The sequence below is a fragment of the Sceloporus occidentalis genome, unplaced genomic scaffold (assembly GCF_023333645.1).
Source record: "Sceloporus occidentalis isolate IW3139 unplaced genomic scaffold, rSceOcc1.0.p SCAF_59, whole genome shotgun sequence".
Lineage (NCBI taxonomy): Eukaryota > Metazoa > Chordata > Lepidosauria > Squamata > Phrynosomatidae > Sceloporus > Sceloporus occidentalis.
The window spans coordinates 2,118,382-2,140,957 of record NW_028317039.1 but is presented as its reverse complement, the minus strand read 5'-3'; the positions used below and the strand labels follow the sequence as shown (position 1 = coordinate 2,140,957).

The window sequence follows — 22,576 nt, the reverse complement described above, 5'->3', positions numbered from 1 at the left end:
AGCCTGGCAGCAGCATTTAGGACAAACTGCAGTGGAAAGAGTCGGGAAATGTTTTTTAGGTGCAACCGGCAGGATCTGGCCAAGGACTGAATGTGAGTGATAAAGGAGATGTAAAAGTCAAGGATCGGGCCTGGTTAGAACAAGACATAATTATGTTGTTAATGGTGATAGAGAATTCAGGGACTGGGGTCAGGGCCGGCCCAAGGCAAAATGCCGCCTGGGGCGAATTTTAAAATGCCGCCCCACCTTATCTACCCTTCCTCTCCCTCCGTCCCTGCCGCTCCCCCCCATTATCTACCCTTCCTCTCCCTCCGTCCCTGCCGCCCCCCCACCCCTTGTACTTACCTTTCAGCAGTCCTTCGGCGAGTCTCCCTGTTCGGTCTCGGTGCCGGCTTGTAATGCTGAGCGCCGGAAATCTTCCGGCACTCAGCATTACAAGCCGGCACCGAGACCGAACAGGAAGACTCGCCGCAGAGGAGAGAGAGAGGGGCGCCGAGCGGGTACTGACAGCCTGGTAAGCGAAAACCACTCGGCGCCCCTTTCTCTCTCTTTCGCTTTAAAAAAAAAAAAAAAGGGCTTGGGGCGGTTGCCCCACTCGGCTCCATTGTCGGGCCGGCCCTGACTGGGGTGGAGATTTAAGGAAGGAAGAAAATTAGTTCAGCTTTAGAAAGTTTAAGTTCCAGGTAGTATTGTGACATCCATGAAGAAATAGCTGACAAGCAGTTGGTAATACTGGACATGAGAGACAGAGAGATCAGGAGAAGACAGGTAGATTTGGGTATCATCTGCATATACCGTAATACCGTATTGGCTCGGATATAGGCCGCACCCTAAAAGTTTGGTGCTTTTTTAAAGAAAACCAAAAAAACATGCTGCCACTCTGTCTCCCCCCCCCCGAGATATGCTGCCACTGTCCTCCCCCCCCGATATATGCTGCCACTGTCCTCCCCCCCTCGATATGCTGCCACTGTCCCCCCCGAGATATGCTGCCACTGTCCCCCCCGAGATATGCTGCCACTGTCCTCCTCCCCCCCAGAGATATGCTGCCACTGCCCCCCCCCCGAGATATGCTGCCACTGTCCTCCTCCTCCCCCCCGAGATATGCTGCCACTCTGCCCCCCCCGACTTACCAGAGCAGACTCCCGGGTGTCTTGCGGGGCCGGCGGGGGACATCTACGCAATACGCGTATACAACTTCCGGAAGTTGTATACGTGTATTGCGTAGATGTCCCCTGCCGACCCCGCAAGACACCCGGGAGTCTGCTCTGGTAAGTCTTGGGGGCAGAGGTAAAACGCATCGTGCGGACGGTGACCTCCGCATGATGCGCTTAGACAACCTCCCGTGCCGGCACCCCCCCCCCGTGGAAAGTGCTGGCAGGGGAGGCTGTCTGAGCGTATCAGAGAGTAGGATACGGGTCCCCTGCACCGCTGCGGGGGATCTGTATCCTAACCCCGCTGCCTGCCCGGCGCCCGGGACTGCATGTCCAGGGCGTCGGGCGCTAGACCCCGAATATAGGCCGCACCCCCACTTTAAAGACTTAAAGTGGGGGGAAAAAGTGCGGCCTATATTCAAGCCAATACGGTAATTTATTTGAGTAAACAAAATGAGACAGAAGGAAATAGTGGTTCAAGAAAGACATAATATAAGAAACCCAAATGCTCTTTTGAAATATTTGAAACTTGGAAGCAATACCTATATCTCTACTGTATCTCTATATGACTTGTTTAAATTAGTCTGCTCAGCATATTTTTGTACCTTTTAGTCTGCTCAGCATATTTTTGTACCTAATCCATTGCTCTTACCTCTGTGTTCCTCCAGCGCATCGGGTTTAATGGTTGCTAGAGTGTGTTCCACTGCAAAAAAGAAGTTAATTTCCGTCTCAGCCTCTTCTGGGGATGAACTTCCATGGAGCTGGTTAATCCCACTTTCTTTAGGTGGGAACTGAGCACGCAAGCTGTGGACAACATAACCTCTGTCAATAAGAGTATTGTGAAAAAGGATGAACAAAAAAAGGAAAAGTAACCATTTTAAAATAATAAAGATAAATATAAAGTTCTGATACTGTAACACAGCGAGTTCATGTTTGTAGTAATCCAAAAAACTGTAGATTTACTGTTTTGTATGCTATATATACAGCATATATTTAACATAAGTGGCATAGATTTGTGCCCTGCTCAGTGTTTCTTTCTAAACCCTGCACTCTAACAAACGAGGTTCTGCTGAGTACAGCTGTGAACCTAGCAAGGAGGGTGTACTGTTCATGCACAGATAATTGGAACCATTATTTACCATTTTCAGTAGACTTGTGAATTCGTCTTCGGGCGAACATGAAAACGAACACGAAGAGTGCGTTTTCGTGTTCGTTCCGAAGACACGCCGAAGAGAAGACGGCGGCGGTAAAACGTAGGCGAAGACGAAGACACACACCACGAAGATCTTCGTGATCGTCTTCGTCTACCATTCTCCCCCCCCCCCTTCTAACTTACCTTGTCTCCGCGGCATCGCGGCAGTTCCCGGAAGTGGAAATCCGCAGGTTCGCCGTCATGGGTTACAGGGCAGTGCGAATGAGCCTATTGGTCGCCTACAGGGACCTCCTCTGGCATCAACCAATTGGTTTTAAAACCCCAATGCTGCAACTTACCCTGCAGATGCCACTGGTCTCCCTCCATGTTCAATTAGTTAAATGTCCGTACGAGCGACTTTATTGGTCGCTCGTACGGACATTTAACTAATTGAACAGGGAGGGAGACCAGTGGGATGTGCCGGGTAAGTTACGGCACCAGGAGTTTAACAGTCTGTACGAGCGACCCTATTGGTCGCCAGCAGGGGGCTCGTCTGCCATCAACCAATGGCAGACGAGCCACCTGCTGACGACTAATAGAGTTGCTCATACGTACATTTAAACTCCTGGCGCCAGAGCTGCGTTAACCCCGTATTAATCCCTTAACCGGGAAAACGAAGAAAAACCAAACACGAAGAATGTCCACGAATAGGAACAGGAACAGGCGAATATTCGTGGAATACGAAGATTTCCCCCCCCCCGAAGACGAGCACGAAGACGAACACGAAGAGCCCCCTGGTGCCCAAGTCTAATTTTCAGTAAATAATGTCAAAGAGGCAGCAAGATGTAAGTAACTGAAGAGTGTGACATGGAAACTTTATTTAGTATTACTTATTACTAAGCAAGCAAAAATATTTTTTTTTTGTTCAGTCCAGAATTACAGGATTAATGATGGTAATTCATACATACCTGTGTGGAGCTTCATTCAAAGCTTTCTCTATGTTGGCAGGTCCTAACATATCCCTCCAGTGATTTACTGCATGATCCTTCACCAGTGCCAGGGCCAATACTGGACCACTGCGAAAAACAAGTTATTAGCACACTGCAAATATGTTTTCTGATAACTTCCTTTAAAAGAGAGATTGATAATGAAACTATCTTTCACCTCGTCATCTGCTTGTGGAGAGCTGGGTAATAGTCCTGGTTCACATGCTCTTTATAGAACTCTTTAACTTGCTGTTCAGTCAACATGACCTCTTTCTGCATAGCTATAGAGAAACCAGCATCACAAATACTCTGCAGAATCACATCTACAATAAAACAGGGTAAAAATATAATTTTGTTCACAAAAAACATCACCATACAGAATCATCTTTTAAAACCAAGGTCCTTATCATCCCATTGCATTCATAAAATCTTAGTTTTCAACGCTCACAAACCTTTCTAATTTATGCTTCTAGGATCGGAAGTATTTATTGGTCATGATTCAGGCCTTTGATGCATTCCTTAACCACAAATGTGGTTTTCTCCAAAAAAGGGTTATCAGATTTTGGCCTTGTTCCTCAGTGTTGCATAGTGGTTTTTTTTGTTTTGTTTAATATGTGTTTATTAGAAGATTTTCCAGAATACATATACTGTATATTATACAGCCACAGCATAACAAGAAAATATCACCCACATGCCTTTACATATTACCATGAAAATAAAGGTACATTAGGATAATCATCAGGTTAAGACAAAGGCCAAAAATAGAGTGGTGTTGTGGTGAAAGAAGCCAAATAAAAAAATAGGGGGAAAAACAGCCATAGAGAGAAAGAGAATCAGAGCACAGTGTTGCATAGTGCTATGTCCTGTGCTCATAAACTGTATTTCCAAGTATGTTAATGTCTTATGAATGATAAGGAGCACACAAATCTCTAGTTGAGTAACAAGGAAAAACACTGATGCCCATTAACTGCAACTTTTGGCAGACTACCCCTTAAAGGCAACAAGCTGTCAAACCTAGGGTGACCTGCTGGAAATCACCACTTCCAGAGTATCCAAGGGATGAACATGTCCATTTACATGAACATAATGAAACTAGATCCCAATAAACCTTCAATTGAGACAATTTGTACCTTTTCTATCTCTCAAGGTCTCTGGTCTTATCAAAGCTAATGTCCTCTCAGGATTCCTTGGATGTGATTCATTTATGTCTTGATGCAGAACTTTGAAATTGGGGAAGAAAAATGCTAGCTCCCTGCTAGCTTGTTCCCGGTCACTGCTCCCATGCACTGCATTGTACAGGACTTCTGTGCCATACTGTGCTCGTAGACTTCAGGAAACAAAACATTAGTGTGAGAACAGTGATGTTGGCAGAATGTTTTTGAGATTGAAAAGGGAATCTTCTATACACATGTTATATATGTATGTCTGTACTAGTTTCAGTATTCATCTGCAAGCCTAGAAAATGTGTTTCAGGGTAGAAGTGATTGCTATGAGGGCTGAAATTGTACTGGGAGACGGGTGTGAGATTATTTGACCATTGTGTATAATAAAAGCACATCAATGTTCTACCACAAGTAAATTAATTTTGGTCTGAACTTTTAACTGTATTATAGCAATTGACAGGCTAAGACAAACTGATACAGTAGGTAAAGAGGTCCTGCTCGTAAGCTTATAAAATGTTTAAAGCATGGCATAAGGAAAGAGGGTTAACAGAAGCACCAGCCTCTTTAATTCTGCCCATTTTGAACCACACTCTACTTTTTTTTTGTTACAACAAGTGGTTTGTCTTAGAGTCTTTTTACTGAGCACATTGCCAGTACTATCTGCCTGTAATGGTGCCTGAAATGTAAATGCAGTTCTGCCCTCAATATTGGTATGGTTAATTAAAGATACATTATACCCCAACCAAAATATTTTTCTCTTTACAATTTTTTACTTCAATTTAAGTTCATAATCACATATATTTAACACATACGATTTTCACACATTATTTTTCATGATATTTTGAAACTTTATGCCTAGGAACCCTGTAATGGTGTATCACTACAGGAAAAAATCATGCAATGTGTATCTTCAAAGACAACCTGACAGAAATACATAGGCTGGCTCATTTTTTAATTCTTGGAGATAAGAAGGTTTTACATAGTTAGATCTTTGAAGACTCAATACCTAATTTCACAGCGGTCATTACTCAACCACTACTGAAAGAATCCAAATTTGCTAACTCACCTTTCAGGTTTTTCCTTCTTAGCTACTTCAACATCAGTTGGACCAATGAATTCTCTCCAAGATGGGATTACATCTTCATCTTCCCCAGATTTAGAGATGATGAGTACATGACAGGGGCCACTGGACATAAATTGGATCAGCTCCTCAAACTTTTCCTGAACATACACATGTCAGATTTTACATTTTTGTATTATGTTTTTAAACAGAAGTACGTGTAAGATATCACAGGTACATCATCTTGATCAGCTGAGGAGTGCCCCAAAACTAACTAATTATTAGTCAATTTGAAGATTACTCCCAAAGGAGTTTGGGATAAGATTTTAGATAAACTTGCTATTTAGAAGACATATCTCAAAAAAGACACCTGTTTTTATGTCTTGATTAGACTATAAAACTGATAATTATTGGTATGGTCAAGGTTAGAGAGTCTAAACCAGTGACGGTATACATTTTTGGGACTGTGTGCCCAATTTTCTGTATGAAACCAAGTTATAACCAAAGTAGCAACACTAAACATAACACACACACACACACAAGCAGATACTCACATGCATGCATTTACACATAAATGCATACACACACACACACACACACACACACACACACACACACATATATATAATTTATTGTTATATACAGTGTATATCTATCTATATATATATATATATATATATATATATATATTAACCCTTCTTTTCTCATATCTTAAGAAAGAAAAGGACAGTGGGCAGCAGATGAGTTCAATCTGAGATGCCACCAAACATATTACACCCATACTGTTTAATCTAAATATATATAAATATATTTAAACAGGATGCGTACAATGTGTTTGATGGCTTCTCAGATGGAACATATGTGCTGCTGCTGGCACTGCCCATTTCTTCCTTAAGATATGAGTTAAAGAAATGGTGAGCATTCTCCTTTTCTTCACCACTCCTGTTTCACTTTATCTCTCCTACAATTTCACTCCTTTTTCTCCCTACCTCTCCCTGTTCTCTCTCCTCCTCTTTTCATTATCTCTCCCTTTTCTCCCTATCTCTCATCTTTATTTCTTCCCCTTCTCTGTGCTCTTTCTCCTTATCTCCCCTATATATCTCTCACACCTCATACCTTCCTGCAGACCTCTGTTCTGCATGCGTCTTCAATGCTAATCACCAGGACACGACATATGAACAGGGACACGGCGCTCCCTTTATATTGGGCTGGTGTCAGGAACTGACTTCACCAGGACTTGAACCCTGAGTTCCATGTTCCGGTTCGCCAGCCCTTCACAGCTTAGCCTCTCAGTTCTGGTAACCATGAATCTACAAACCTTGTTATAATTACCAACTCTCCTCAGTTGTGTCTGGTCAGGTGTCTGACTCTCTGGCTATAAAAGCAGCCTCCTGTCACTATACCATTGAAAAATGTTTGTGGTTCCGGCATGCATTATATCAAGCCTGCTACTGATTTCTACTTACCTGTTATAGATCCTCGACCGCCTGACTACGCTGCCTTCATCTACCTACTGACCTTGGCTTGCCTGACGCTTCTACATTCTGTCCCAGCCTCTCAGCTCTGCTAAAGACCAGATTGCCTCTCAAAGCCGAGGGGCTCAACCACCTGGGTAACGAGTGGTTACTTCTGGCAGAAGACCTTGCTGATCTAGCTGCTGGACTCCAAAACCTGCTCACATCAGTATCATTACAGCCGGCTTGAGGGAGATCCATGATCTCCCCAACTGGCCCTGCTCCTGCAGCGACGGGAAGTCCATTCCGCCTCTGTAAGAGAGCGGGAAGTCTGCAGCTTTGCATGCCCATTGTGGAATGTGTGCCATAGGTACGCCATTGATGGTTTAAAGTTACTGCCACCTAGCAAGGCCCATCAGCCTGCTCCTGTACACCGAATAGACCTAATCTAACATACTAACACATAGGTCAAATACAAATTTAAATACAATGGTAATACAGTGTTAACAGCAGGGCATTACAAACAGAAAGGAAGTCATAATTAACGATTCTGTACAATATACTCATTTGGTTTGTTTGCTGGAATGTGTACTCACTTCTCCTGCTCTGTGCTGGTAAAAGTCTCTGGCTTCAGATTCTGTCATTGCCCGCTCTTCATTAGCCAATATCTCAAACCCAGCTTCTTGTATCTGGAAAAAAAAAACACTTTCTGTAATAAATCTGTATATATTTAGGTGCCATAAGATAATAAAAACTTTACACAAACACAATACTAATGGAATCACATTTATCTATATACTTACACTTACACTTGCAAAGATGTATGACCAGGGCCGGCCCGACAATGGAGCCGAGTGGGGCAACTGCTCCAGGCGGCACTTTTGGAGGTGCGGCACTTCGCCGCCCCAAGCCCCCTTTTTTTTTTTCTTCTTTAAAGCGAAAGAGAGAGAAAGGGGCGCCGAGTGGTTTTCGCTTACCAAGCTGTCAGTACCCGCTCTCTCTCTCCTCTGCGGCAAGTCTCCCTGTTCGGTCTTGGTGCCGGCTTGTAATGCTGAGTGCCCCGGAAGATTTCCGGCTCTCAGCATTACAAGCCGGCACCGAGACCGAACAGGGAGACTCGCCGCAGGACTGCTGAAAGGTAAGTACAAGTGGGGGAGGAAGGGTAGATAATGGGGGGGGTGGCAGGGACGGAGGGAGAGGAAGGGTAGATAAGGGGGGGCGGCATTTTAAAATTCACCCCAGGCGGCATTTTGCCTTGGGCCGGCCCTGTGTATGACACTTATTAAAGTGACAGTCCAATGTCCCATACAATTCCCTAAAAAAGTACAAGTAATATGCTTTCTGCATTCATATCTACTACTGCGGCAAATGTATCTGATGCAATGTATTTAACTGGGCACAGGGAAAGAGAGAAAATACATAGAGGAGACACTCATGAATCCCTAAAAATAAGTGACACTCAGCTATCACATGAATCAAAGTGCAAAGGTTTGCTGGAATGTCCCTAACAATGGGCATAGCATACATTTTACTAGCAGATTTCTTCGAATGGCAATATATGCCTGAAATGACTACTGATATATATAAGTGAAGCAGAATCTGTTGACATTATATAAATAAAAGATAATAATATATTATAGGTAGTACCTTCATTATGATTTCATCTGCCTTCCCATGAGCCACTGCATCTGGTTTAATGATGGCCACTGTATACGATTTACCTGCAGGGACTTTCCAAATGCAAAAGGAAATTAAAAAAAATAATAGCCTGCAGGGCTGGTTGGGGAGATCAAATTCCCCCTCTAACCAACCCAACATTAGGGAGAGCGAGGTTTGTTACTTCAGACCTTGGCTTCCATGCGCCCTAATCACTACATGCTGCAGCATGGTTCCCTGTGTAATTTTCTTTCCAGCTTTGCAGGACAATGATACACTGTGTGAGTCCACACAGTTCCATTCCACATCCCAGACCTTCTTTACAATAAGTGCATTTGTGTTTTTGTAAGCTAGTGTGTGTATGTGCATATGTGTGTGTAATGACAATATATGTGTATATATGTGTTAATGGGCAGGTGTGTCTAAAGGCAGTGTGTATGGTCAGGTGTGTGTAAGGGCAGTGTATGTGTATATGCGTGTTAATGGGCAGGTGTGTGTACACGCAGTGTGTATGGTCAGGTATGTGTGTAAGAGCAGGTATATGTATGTTTGTAAGCTGGTGTGTGTATATGTATGTGCATAAAGGTAGGTAGGCGTGTGTAAGGGCGGTGTGTGTGTTTATGGGCAGGTATGTGTAAAGACAGCATGTAAGGGCAGTGTATCTGCATATGTGTGTTTATGGGCAGGCATGTGTAAAGGCAGTGTAAATAAAATAACCTCTGTAAAAAAATAGGTGGGGGCACACTTATCCATTCTTGCCTTGGCCCAAAAGGAGCTAGCTACAGCTCTGTTTGGTGGGACTCACTTAGGAGATCTTAACGTTGCTTATAAGGCAGAAGGACTAATGCTTTAAAGAGGTTTTGAATCGGTCTCCTTACAGATGCCTAGGAACCCAACTACAGCCTTCCTTTTGTACTATTTCCCAGCAAAAAAAAGTGAATATCCATTTGCCTTTTTCCATTCAGGTACTAGTGAAGCAGACAGTGTTTCAGACTTTCATATTTGTTGTACTTTCTGAGGACCGCCATAAAAGGTCTTGGGATCTCTTTGGTCTGGGTACAGAAACCCTGCAAGTCATCTGTAACTTTAGGTAATTATTAAAAATCTTTTAGGGGTAAAATATAATGAAATAGTTACCTAATTCATCATCTTCAGATTGTACTGGGAGAGGGGAAAGGTCTTCTTCATCTTCCAGAATAGCATCATCTTTTATCTATGAACATATTTTATTGTGGACATAGTCAGTCTATAATATAAGATTTACTACAGTTAGCACAAATAAGTTTATACTCACTTATACTAACTTAAAGCTTGAGTTTGCAGGTAATTAAATTAGACTTTGCAAGAAATCATGCACGAAAGTCCAACCCTTGCAAATTGTTCCTGCATTATGTATTGGTCAAGCAGTGAGGTGATTTTCAAATAATCTAACTGATATAGACATGTTTGAAAAAAAGGCCAACCAAGTTCCTCTTTTGGGTTTGGTCTTTTATTGTGAATACTGAAGCTAACCAGTTGCAACGGCAACTTTTCTACTACCTTCTGTTTTGGTAACTTCACCACAAAGCCACCTATTAGCTGACCTGCATTCTAGTTATTCCAAAGAACATTATAATATACACATAATAAAGAGGCTGCAAATAAACAAATTGCAACCTTTGCCATGTTAATCCCAAAGCAAGAAAAGTGGAAATTATACAATTTCTTGCACTTAAAGGGAAATAATATATTTTGTTGTTTAAGCAAGTGAACAATAGTTAAACATGTGTTTATAATATGTCTAGACAAGAAATCAGACAACAGCATGTGGATAAACTGAATACAGCAACACAATGCACCCCAAGTAATTATTTGCATATTAACATTTATTTGTATAAGAAAATGAAATTTTACCACTTTGCGTTCAGAGCCTTGGGTCAGAACTTTCTTCTCTGCAGCCAGCTGCTCTAGAATGTTTTTTTGGAGTAATGGGGCATAGGCTCCTCTAACCACAGCTACCAGCTCCCCTGCCTGTGCAGATATATTGGTGACATTAACAACATACTTAAGAAATCCATTCCCATTGATGAAAAATAGTTATGAGCACATAGACTAAAATGAAATTTTTTGTAAATACAGTTTAATCTGGTTGACTGATATATGTGACTATTTTTTTACTATTGTTCTTACTTTTCTTTTGTTAGACAAGACAAAAAGTCTACTTTGAGAGTTTTTCCATTAGTTATATACCGTATTTGCTCGATTATAAGGCAACCTCCCAAAATATAAATATTAATTTAGGAAAAAAAAGAAAAAGCCTGAATATAAGACGACCCTATAGGAAAAAAGTATTCCTAGTAAATATTAATTCATGTAAACTATTTTTTCATATTTAATAAAAGCTATGATTGAGAAATATTTTTTGTTTTTATTTCCTTTTATTTGCCCACCTGCCCCCCAGTTATGCACATCTGCCCCCAGGCTTGCCACTCTGCCCCAGTGGCGTCTCCAGCTTTCATATTTAGAGGGGGCACATGGGGGGCCAGGGACCAAAGTAGGGGGGCCAATTATAAAACGGTACATATACACTATATATATATATATATATATACACACACACGTTAGACGTGCATTTTTAACTACATAATATGCACTTATCTCTTTGAAGTTAGCCCCTGCTGCCGATATATAGAAATATTACACCCTGCTTCTGATATATATTAATATTAACCCCTGCTGGGGATATATGTTGATATTAGCCCCTGCTGGGGATATATGTTGATATTAGCCCCTGCTGCGGATATATACTTATATTATACCCTGCTGCTGATATACAAAAAAATTATACCCTGCTGCTGATATATATATAAATATTTGACCCTGCTACCAGTATATATTAATATTAGCCCCTACTGCCAATATATATTATTAGTCACTGCAGCCAATATATATAATTAGCCCCTGCAGCCAATATATATTAATATTAACCCCTGCTGCCGATATGAATATAAATACTAGACCCTGCTGCCAATATATGTTAATATTAGCTCCTGCTGCCAATATATGTTAATATTAGCTCCTGCTGCCAATATATATTAGCCCCTGCTGCCAATATATATATTAATATTAGCCCCTGCTGCTGGTATATATTAATATTGGACCCTGCTGCCGATATATATTAATATTAGACCCTGCTGCCGATATATATAGTATTGGTCCCTGCTTCCTATATATATTAATATTAGCCCCTGCAGCCAATATATATATATTAATATTAGACCCTGTTGCCAATATATAAATATTAGCCCCTGCTGCCAAAACATATATAAATATTTGCCCCTGCTGCCAATATATTTTATAGTGAAAAAATATCCAAGCATTTCCTTGGGCCCCGCTCAACGCTTCCTTGCATGCAATCACTCCCTCCGCTACCACAACAAAAAAAAGAAATATTTCCCACACTGACTGCAGATCAGGGAAAGACCGTGAGAGTCAGTCCTGCACCGTGACATTGAGAGGTCCTCTCCCCTGTAATCATCCCCAGAGTCCCTTTATCCCCTCATTCACTAAACCATACCGCTCTTTTACTTACACCCTGTAGTTCAGGTATAGATCAAATAAACAACACATGGAAACAGCACATGCAACTAAATGAGATATAAAAAAAACAACTTGTATTTGCAGGTATACATAAATAATGTATGGAAACATAGCATTGCAGTTATAAACCAACAGAACACACAAACCCAGCATTGCAGGTATAGATCAACTGGAAATCACATGTACACTCAGCACTGAAGGTATAGATCAAATAAACAACACATGGAAACAGCACTCCAGGTATTGATCAACTGAATAAGACATACAAATCCTATATTTGCAGGTAAACATAAATAATGTATGGAAATATAGCCGATACAGATGAACAGAATGACACAAAACCCAGCTTTGCAGGTATATATCAATTGGAAATTACATATAAACTCTGCATTAAAGGTATAGATAAAACACCCTAAATTACAGGCATAGATCACTGGTCACACACCCCAAAGCCAGCCCTGGTGTCCACACTGCCCACATAAAACCCGACCAGCACCCAAATTACATATTGTGTCAACTTTGTCCCCAAACAGCTGAACGTACGCCAAGTTTGTCCCATAAACACCTCTCCCTCCTAATCTATCCTATCTACCCCCTCTCCCTCCCAATCTATCCTATCTACCCCCTCTTCCTCCCTATCTACCACCTCTGCCTCCCTATATACCTACTCTCCCTCCCAATCTATCCTATGTACCCCCTCTCCCTCCCAATCTATCCCATCTACCCCCTCTCCCTCCCAATCTATCCCATCTACCCCCTCTCCCTCCCAATCTATCCCATCTACCCCCTCTCCCTCCCTATCTATCTCATCTACCCCATCTCCCTCCCAATCTATCCCATCTACCCCCATCTCCCTCCCTATCTATCATATCTATCCCATCTACCCCCTCTCCCTCCCAATCTATCCTATCTATCCCCTCTCCCTCCCAATCTATACCTATCTACCTCTTCTGACTCTCTAACCCCCTCCTAACTTTCTACCCCCCTTTGAAGTTCACTTACCTTGGGCTTGTCCAGCGGTGAGATCGCGAGGTCTCTGTATCCCTGGTTCTGCAGTGTGCGCGGCTTCACTGCCGGGCGCCGGATATGACGACATATACCGGCGCCCGGCTTGAAATGCCGGCACTGCGACCAAGGCAGAGGCCTCGCGGTCGCGGAGAAGAGTGAGAGGCGCCGAACGGTTGCTGAGAACTTAATCCTCAGCAACCGCTCGGCGCCTCTCTTTCTCTCCTCCGGGTCTATTAAAAAAAAAAGCCGGCGTTTCAATTGGGGGGGCACACCGGGGGGCACAGCATGATGTTGGGGGGCCATGGCCCCCTCTGGCCCCCCCCTGCCGACGCCACTGCTCTGCCCCCAGAAATGCCTTATACACCCCTATATGCCACTCTGCCCCATGATGTGCTTTTTAACCCTCTATATGCCCCTCTGCCTCCAGAAATGCCTTATACCCTCCTATATGCCACTGTGCCCCATGATATGCCTTTTAACCTACTATATGCCCCTCTGCCCCATGATATGCCTTCTACCCATATCATTTGGCAGAGTGGCATATAGGGGGTTATAGGAGGCATTTCTGGAGATAGCAATTATATAACAGCAATCACACTCCTATCAAGCCCAGGCAGCCAGTACATGCTGGAACCTGGGGATGATAGGAGTGTGATAACAGCCTCACTATGCCATGCTACCACCCCCATCCCTGACACATCCATAATAGCACACACGCACACTCATTCACAAACATTTAAATACTAATTAATTCCCTTAATCACACATACTTGCTCATAAACCCTCTGTGAATGCTCAATAACTTTGAGACACAGATTCTTCCCAAAAGAGTTGAATAAGCAGATTTTATTGCTCGTGCACACGAGGGAGTGTCATCAGCCAGACTACTCTCCCTCCATGAAAACAACACATGTCTTATATACGTTTTACAAACAAGACAGCTACGTGCTAAGATCTGTCTATGTAGCAAGTGTCCTGAAATATACATACAGAAAGATACAGAAAACCATTCATCCTATTATGGTCAGTTCATGCCAAAAACCATTTTCTTCCACTCCTCCCTTTTGTTTCCAATATTGCTGAGTTTTCTCATCAATTTGGGAATAAAATTTCTTTAAATCAATGGGAATTGTTAGTGAGGTGGGGTCTGCATTAGCAGCTCCTTGAAAAAGTTCTGTGAAGGGCAAGACTGCCGCTTCTTTAGCTGATTTATCAGCTAACTCATTGCCTTTTGATTCTGCATCAGTACCCTTGGTATGAGCTGCAATTTTAATTACAGCTATTGCACTAGGCATCATGAGAGCAACTAACAATGCTTTCACATGTGTATGGTTAAGAATAGGAGAACCTGATGAAGTAAGGTAACCTCGTAATCGCCAGATGGCACCAAAATCATGCACAACTCCAAAGGCATATCTAGAATCGGTATATATGTTCACTTTCTTTCCTGTAGCTAATATACATGCTCTAGTGAGGGCCACCAACTCGGCCACCTGTGCTGAAAAATTAGCAGGTAAAGGTCCTGACTCAATCACCTGAAAACAGTCAACAACTGCGTAGCCAGTCCTTCTTTGTCCTTTTGGGTCAATGAAGGATGAGCCATCTACAAACAAATTTAGATCAGCATCTGTAAAAGGTGTTTCATATAGCTGATCTCTAGGTTTCTGATGTATGTCTGTGATTTCTAAACAGTCGTGATCTTGAACTACCAAGTCTGTAGGCAGTAAAGTAGCAGGGTTCAAGATAGAACACTATGTATTGTTACATTTGCAGTACCCTGCAAAATCACTTCATATTTAGTCAGTCTACTGTTAGTCAATTGGGTGGACCTTCGCAATAGTAGTGCTGATACAGCATGAGGTACCATGACACGAAGGTCATGTCCCTGTACTATACTCTGAGATTGATCCACTAAAACAGCAGCACCCGCTACTGCTTTAAGACACGGGGTGAAACCTTCAGCTACTGCATCCAAAGGTGTACTGTAGTAAGCAATAGGTCTTTGTTGCCCCCCATGTACTTGTGTCAATACGCCTGTGGCTTGTCCTTCGGACTCATGACAAAATAGAGTAAAAGTTAAATTGTAATTTGGAAGACCCAGGGCAGGGGCCTCACAAAGAGCCTTTTTCAAAGAAATAAAGGACTCTTCAGTTTCTGCATCCCAAGGGACTGGTTCAGAAACTTCCTACCTGGTTAGTTGAACCAGTGGACTAGAGAGGGCAGAAAAATTAGGTATCCACTGTCTACAGTATCCTGCCATTCCCAGAAAAGCACGTAACTGTTTCATTGTACGGGGCACTGGACAATTGATAAAAGGGGTCAATCTACCTTTTACAAACAAGACAGCTACGTGCTAAGATCTGTCTATGTAGCAAGTGTCCTGAAATATACATACAGAAAGATACAGAAAACCATTCTTCCTATTATGGTCAGTTTATGTCAAAGACCATGTTTGCAGCTGAGATGATCAATCACTTCTGACCCCCCTCATTGTGGTCCTTGAATAGACTTTGTCAGTTTCTTTTAACTTACTTGGAGCAAGAAATAGCCAAACACTTGTCCACTCTTAACCTTTCATTGCACATAGAGTCACACAGAAATGGACACTCAGGGTTAACATAAAAATATTCAATGTTCACACCTCCCCCACCCCCTACCTGAACTGCAGATCTCTGACTCGCAGACTTCAGCAGAGGCCCGGGTTCTTCCCTCTGCAACTTCTCTTGTCCCATTCCCAGAGGAAGAAGGAGGGGGCAGAGTTATGCTTCCTGTACTCCTGCTGCTAGTACAAGAGACGCTGCTCGAGACCAAAGCACCGTTAAGCAGCCTGGCCCCAGCGGACATTTTTTTTCCAGCTATTTGAGGTCTGAATAGAAGACGACCTCGATTATAAGACGCGGGGTATTTTTCAGAGCATTTGCTCTGAAAAAAACCTTGTCTTATAATCGGGCAAATACGGTAATTTTATTTCTGATAAAATGATCTCCACCAATCATGCCTCGTTTCTTTCTGTTCCTGGTCACGAATGTAATCACCTGATCACAGTGGATTATTATTAATTGCATTAGACAAACATTGGCAGTAGAATTAGTCTTACTGGAGAGCTCAGTGACTTTCAAGGTGGCACTTTCACATTTCAAACTGCGTTTTGAAGCAACATCAGCACAAGCGTTGTGCCACAGGAGCTTCATAAATGGGTTTCTTCCCATTTCTAGTGGTTGGAGTAAATTTACAGACCCAGGTTGTTTATGTTAGTTAATTACTTTCTTTAAACTACTTTTATGTATTCCAGACACTCTGGTTTGGTTCTGTGACATACTCAATTTAAGCCTCGGATGTTCATTTATATTTTTACTAACCTTAATATATTTATTTTGCTTGATATAGCCACTCACTTTTGCTACTATGTACAACTTACCTAGCGTTCACTGGACGCCGGTTCTTCCACACACCTCAAGATTAAGATGAGGATACAGGGTTTAGAAAGCCTGCTAAGCCTCAGAAGTGAGGGATAACTGTTTACAACCCTCTTATTCTACACCGAAACTCAGTAGCTCCAAAACACTCTTTTAATTTTACTTTTTGTGACATACATACCCCGGTGTCTTGTGATCGCTATAAGTTAATGGCTTTAAAATTGTTTGTGAATAAAATTGGAGGTATGGCAACATTGTAAACTTAATTGTGGTATTAATGTATTTCAAATGCTGAACATGTCTCAGATTATGTGTCCTACTTTGATAAAGTACTTTAACCGCTATTATATGTCACTACACTATATCGCAATAATACATTTTAAATTAAACATAAATTAGCTGCACACAAGCTGAAGATCACTACACACAATGCTGGAGTGGTGTAAAGCACATCACCATTGGACTCTGGAGCAGTGGAAACATGTTATCTGGAGTGATGAATCACACTTTACTATTTAGAAGTCTGATGGCGGAATCTGCAGATACCAAGATAACCCTACCTATCAGAATCCATTTTGCCTACTGTGATGTGTGGTGGAGGAGGGATAATGGTCTGGGGCTGTTTTTCACAGTTTGGGCTAGTTCCCTTGGTTCTGGTAAAGGGTAATGTTAATGCTACAGCATACAAATACATCTTAGACTATTATATGCTTCAGCTGAATGGGCACGAATTCCCATATACACTTTCTTGTGGAAAGCCTTCCCAGAACAGTGGAGGCTGTTATGGCCACAAAGGGGGGCTCCATTTTGGAATGGGATTTCCAACAAGCTCATACAGGTGTGATGCTCAGGTATCCACATACATTTGGTCATATAGTGTATGTGCATATAAAGTAAAGGTAAAAAAAGATAATGTGTGTGTGTGTATGTACGCATGTGTGTATAACCACTTATAGGTTAACTTGATCAAGCAAGTTATATGATCTAGAAGCTTATACAAAATTCATATATAACCAATAGCTCTAAAACATCAATCTTTCATAGACAAATTATTTTATACACAGCAGACTGCCAGAACTTTGGGTGTGTTCATAACTTTTGCAACTAGATGTCTTATTTATGCATTAGGAAGCAAAATGTTAAGATTGCAGTAATCTATGTACAATATGCCTGCCATCTGAATATGGTAAATCAACCAGAGGGTTTTAATGCTACTGTATCCTTCATGGTCATAGATGCTAAATAAACAACACAAAGTGACACGATTAAAAGGTATGGCTCACCGCAAAGAAAAGGAATGTAGGCTCACACTTTCCTCTGTATTTTTCAAGAGCATCAATACTGTCAGCTTCAGCCTAATTAATAAAACACACGTCCAATTAAAATGTTAGTGCTCTAAAAGAAAGCTATTAGTTATGTGCCCCTGTCCATTAGCTCTCCATAAATCCAAACCATATAGTAAAAATAAATTAAACTGAATAGCTTTTCTTGCAAAGTATGCAACAGATGTGACCGTACATACAGGTGGATTTCAGGGTTAGTATGCCAACCTCTGAGCCACTGCAATGATCACTTACTGGTTCACCTGGCTATTTTATTAATATATAAAAAATAACCAATCTTAATAAGGTATTTTTTTTTTTTATGGTTTTTTTTTTCTTCATGGGGGCACATGAGACCTCACAATCCCTGATAGCAGGTAGCAGGGATAAGGCTTTTTTACCTGCTTGCTTTTCTACTAACATGCCATCAAGCTGATCAGGGGGCAGCATGCTGGCACATTACTGCTTGGTGTATGTTACCATGGTAACAAGAAGCCACATGAGGCAGCCTGCTCCATGTGCCAATATCTGCTTGAGAGACTATAATTTGGGGGGGGGGGTAATAGAAAGACAAGTGGCTGATGTGTCTATATATATCTGGTGCTTTCTCTTCTTTTAAGTGGAAGACAGAGATTTGAAAAGTTAATGCTTGGCTACATTTGTCAATCATTGCAGACACTTATGCATGCCATGCTAACAGTCTTACCACAGCAAACTGCAAGAGGTCGTCTCCCAGTTCGTTTTTTATTTTTCGGAACAAGCTGACAGCTGTTTTGCATGGACCACACCAGGCCTGATAAACATCAACCACTAAGAAAAGAGACAATTGCATATCTATTAGCAGGTTACTTTATCATTATTTCTTTACTTTCAGTGGTCTCCATACTCATACTTTACTACAACTCAGGGGCGGGCTGGGCCGGGGGGAAGAGGGTCCGCACTAAATTTTAATAAAACGACCGGCTCCTGCAGAAGTCTGCGAGTGGTACAGAGTGATCTGCAGTTAAGGTAAGGGTGTGGGGGAGGGGATATGAATGAGTATTCGTGATTGAGGAAATGAATGACTATCTGTCAATGAGTGAATGAATGAGTATCTTTAAAATGATTAGTATCTGTAAATGAGGAAATTAATATATGAATGAGTGAATTAATGTTTGTGAATAATACATGAATGAATGAATACGTGTGTGATTGCATGGATGTGTGGGGGGGAAAGCATTGCATGGGGAGGCAGTTTGAGGATACCACAGGCAGGTTGTTTGGGGTTAGTAAATCTGGGTGCTAAGGGGAAGGGTCATTCACAAGAGGGTGCTGGCTGGGGGCATCACATAAATCAATACTAAAGGGGGGCAGTGGGGTAAATATACAATGTGGGGGAAGCTGGGGCCAATACACAAGGGTGTGGGAGCATTAGGGTGACTGCATTCGCCATGTTTTCCAGGACACATATTGCTTTTACATTCTGCTGACCAGCCCAGATAAAATGCTGCCCTGCAGTATAAGGGATTTATAGACTCATGGAAGGAACAAACTAGTCAGATATACATCTCCCAGGGCAGCATTTTATCTATGCTGGTGGCATCAATACACAAGGATACCAACTGGGGCCATTACACAAAAGGGGGCAAAAACACTAAAAGGGGGGTCAACGACAAAGCAGTGTGGAAAATACTTTTTTTTGTATTATTGTTGTAGATTAGCCCGTCTAATGGGTGTCAGAGCCTGTCCTGGTGTGTGTGTCTGGGTGTTGGTGTGTCAGAGCGTGTCCTGGTGTGTGTGTTTTGGTGTCGGTGTGGCAGAGCCTGTCCTGTCCTGATGTGTGTGTTTGGGTGTCGGTGTGGCAGAGCCTGTACTGGTGTGTGTTTGGGTGTTGGTGTGGCAGAGCTTGTCCTGGTGTGTATTTGATCATCTGTTTCCTGGCACAGGGGCAAGGGGGGGCAATTGCCCCCCCTAGGTTAATCCTTGCCCCCGTTGCCCCCCTGCCGAATTTGGAAAACAGTCGCAATGCGACTTTAAATCCCATCTTTTTTTTTCTTTTTTTTTAATGCGGAGGAGATAGAGGGGCGCCTAGCAACCGCTCGGCGCCCCCCATTCTCCTCCACGAGGCCTCTACCTCCGTTGCGGTGCCGGCATTTCATCCTGAGCGCCGAAATATGACGTCATATTTCGGCGCTCAGCAGTGAAGCAGAGGCCACCGCAGCAGAGAACGAAGACAGAAGCCTCGTGCTCCAGTCGCTGGACCTAAAGGTGAGAGAACTACAAAGGGGGAGGGTAGATAGTGAGTAGGGAGAGGGGTTAGAAAGTGATAAGGGAGGGAGAGGGGTTAGAAAGTGATAAGAGAGGGAGAGGGGGTTAGAAAGTAATAAGGCAGGGGCGTCCAACATGAGGCCCGCAAGACCTCGAGGTGCGGCCCGTGTAAGATCGCCAGCCAGTGCAACCGATCTTACGCGGGCCGCACCTCGAGCATGTACTGGCTGACTTGGCATGATAGGAGTGTGATTGCTAACAGCAATCAAAGTCCCATCATGCCTAGGTTCCAGCACTTACACATCCGACCAGTAAATGCTGGAACCTAGGCATGATGGGACTGTGATTGCTGTTAGCAATCACACTCCTATCATGCCAAGTCAGCCAGTACATGCTGAAACCTAGCTAGCTGCCCCCCTTGTGTATTGATGCTGCCAGCAGAATGGGGTCTGCACATCACTTACAGCCACCCTGTACCAGCATGTACTGGCTGACTTGGCATGATAGGAGTGTGATTGCTAACAGCAATCACAGTCCCATCATGCCTAGGTTCCAGCATTTACTGTTTGGATGTGTAAGTGCTGGAACCTAGGCATGATGGGACTTTGATTGCCGTTAGCAATCACACTCCTATCATGCCAAGTCAGCCAGTACATGCTGAAACCTAGCTAACTGCCCCCCTTGTGTATTGATGCTGCCAGCAGTATGGGGTCTAAACATCACTTACAGCCACCCTGTACCAGCATGTACTGGCTGACTTGGCATGATAGGAGTGTGATTGCTAACAGCAACCACAGCCAGCACAGTCCCATCATGCCTAGGTACCAGCATTTACTGGTTGCCTGGGTATGATAGGAGTGTGATTGCAGTGTGGACGTCAGGGCAGGCTTTGGGGTATGCAACCTGTGATCTATGCGTGTAATTTAGGGGGTTTTAAATATACCTTTTAATGACGTGTTTTTTTGTGAATTCCAATTGATCTATACCTGCAAAGCTGGGGTTGTGTGTTATTCTGTAGATCCATATCTGCTATGCTATGTTTCCATACATTATTTATGTATACCTGCAAATACAGGGTTAATATGTCTTATTCAGTTGATTAATACCTGCAATGCTGTTAACATGTATTTATTTGATCTATACCTACAATGCTACGTTTCATATACTATTGTATACCTGCAAATACAGGATTTGTATGTCTGATTCTGTTTATTTGAGATCACAAGTGAATTTCAGTTGATCTATACATGCAAAGCTTGGTTTGTGTGTTAATGTGTTGATCTATACCTGCTATCGGCAACTGGGGCTAATGTTAATATATATGGGCAGCAGGGGCATCAATACACAAGGGGCAAAAACACTAAGGGGCGTATAAACGACAATGCAGTGTGAAAAATCCATCCTGATGTAGACGTCTGTGACGTAGATTGTGTCCTGCTGTTTGTGTGTTTTTGGTTATCAGTGTAGCAGAGCCTGTCCTCGGTGTGTGTGTATAGGTGTTGGTGTGGCAGAGCCTGTCCTGGTGTGTGTTTGGGTGTTGGTGTGGCAGAGCCTGTCCTGGTGTGTGTGTTCGGTTGTCAGTGTGTCAGAGCCTGTCCTAGTGTGTGTGTGTGTTTGGATGTGGGTGTGGCAGAGCTTGTCCTGATGTGTGAGGGTGTCTGTGTGGCAGAGCCTGTCCTGGTGTGTGTGTGTGTGTTTGGTTGTTGGTGTGGCAGAGCCTGTCCTGGTGTGTGTGTCTGGGTGTTGGTGTGACAGAGCCTGTCCTGGTGTGTGTGTCTGGGTGTCGGTGTGACAGAGCCTGTCCTGGTGTGTGTGTCTGGGTGTCGGTGTGACAGAGCCTGTCCTGGTGTGTGTGTCTGTGTCACAGAGCCTGTCCTGGTGTGTGTGTCTGGGTATCGGTGTGACAGAGCCTGTCCTGGTGTGTGTGTTCAGTTGTCAGTGTGGCAGAGCCTGTCCTGGTGTGTGTGTCTGGGTGTCGGTGTGACAGAGCCTGTCCTGTTGTGTGTGTGTCTGGGTGTCGGTGTGACAGAGCCTGTCCTGGTGTGTGTGTCTGTGTCACAGAGCCTGTCCTGGTGTGTGTGTCTGGGTGTCGGTGTGACAGAGCCTGTCCTGTTGTGTGTGTGTGTCTGTGTGGCAGAGCCTGTCCTGGTGTGTGTGTCTGTGTCACAGAGCCTGTCCTGGTGTGTGTGTGTGTGTGTCTGGGTGTCGGTGTGGCAGAGCCTGTCCTGGTGTGTGTGTCTGGGTGTCGGTGTGACAGAGCCTGTGTTGGTCATCTGTTTCCTGGCACTTAACTTACAGTAGGAATTATTTAATTTATATTTATCCAGAGATAAAATGCCCTCCTGAAGTTGTAGTGACTTCAGGGGACAAAACGTTCAAGGCCCTGAAATCATTTAGTGGAA

At 43.1% G+C, this 22,576-nt stretch overlaps 1 protein-coding gene across 1 annotated transcript in view; it reads right to left on the bottom strand.

Annotated features, from left to right (window-relative positions):
* The window catches only part of LOC149287539 (thioredoxin domain-containing protein 6-like), a 32,261-nt gene that overhangs the window by 8,679 nt on the left and 1,006 nt on the right, over positions 1 to 22,576 (bottom strand). The window contains exons 3-13 of the mRNA XM_089492751.1: positions 18,634 to 18,737; positions 17,889 to 17,960; positions 10,496 to 10,612; positions 9,740 to 9,815; positions 8,594 to 8,676; positions 7,543 to 7,635; positions 5,499 to 5,653; positions 4,400 to 4,596; positions 3,448 to 3,592; positions 3,252 to 3,359; positions 1,804 to 1,955 (exon numbers count right to left, since the gene is read on the bottom strand). Coding sequence (XP_089348877.1) covers positions 1,804 to 1,955; positions 3,252 to 3,359; positions 3,448 to 3,592; positions 4,400 to 4,596; positions 5,499 to 5,653; positions 7,543 to 7,635; positions 8,594 to 8,676; positions 9,740 to 9,815; positions 10,496 to 10,612; positions 17,889 to 17,960; positions 18,634 to 18,737 — 1,302 coding nt within the window. The remainder of the gene's footprint in view (positions 1 to 1,803; positions 1,956 to 3,251; positions 3,360 to 3,447; positions 3,593 to 4,399; positions 4,597 to 5,498; positions 5,654 to 7,542; positions 7,636 to 8,593; positions 8,677 to 9,739; positions 9,816 to 10,495; positions 10,613 to 17,888; positions 17,961 to 18,633; positions 18,738 to 22,576) is intronic.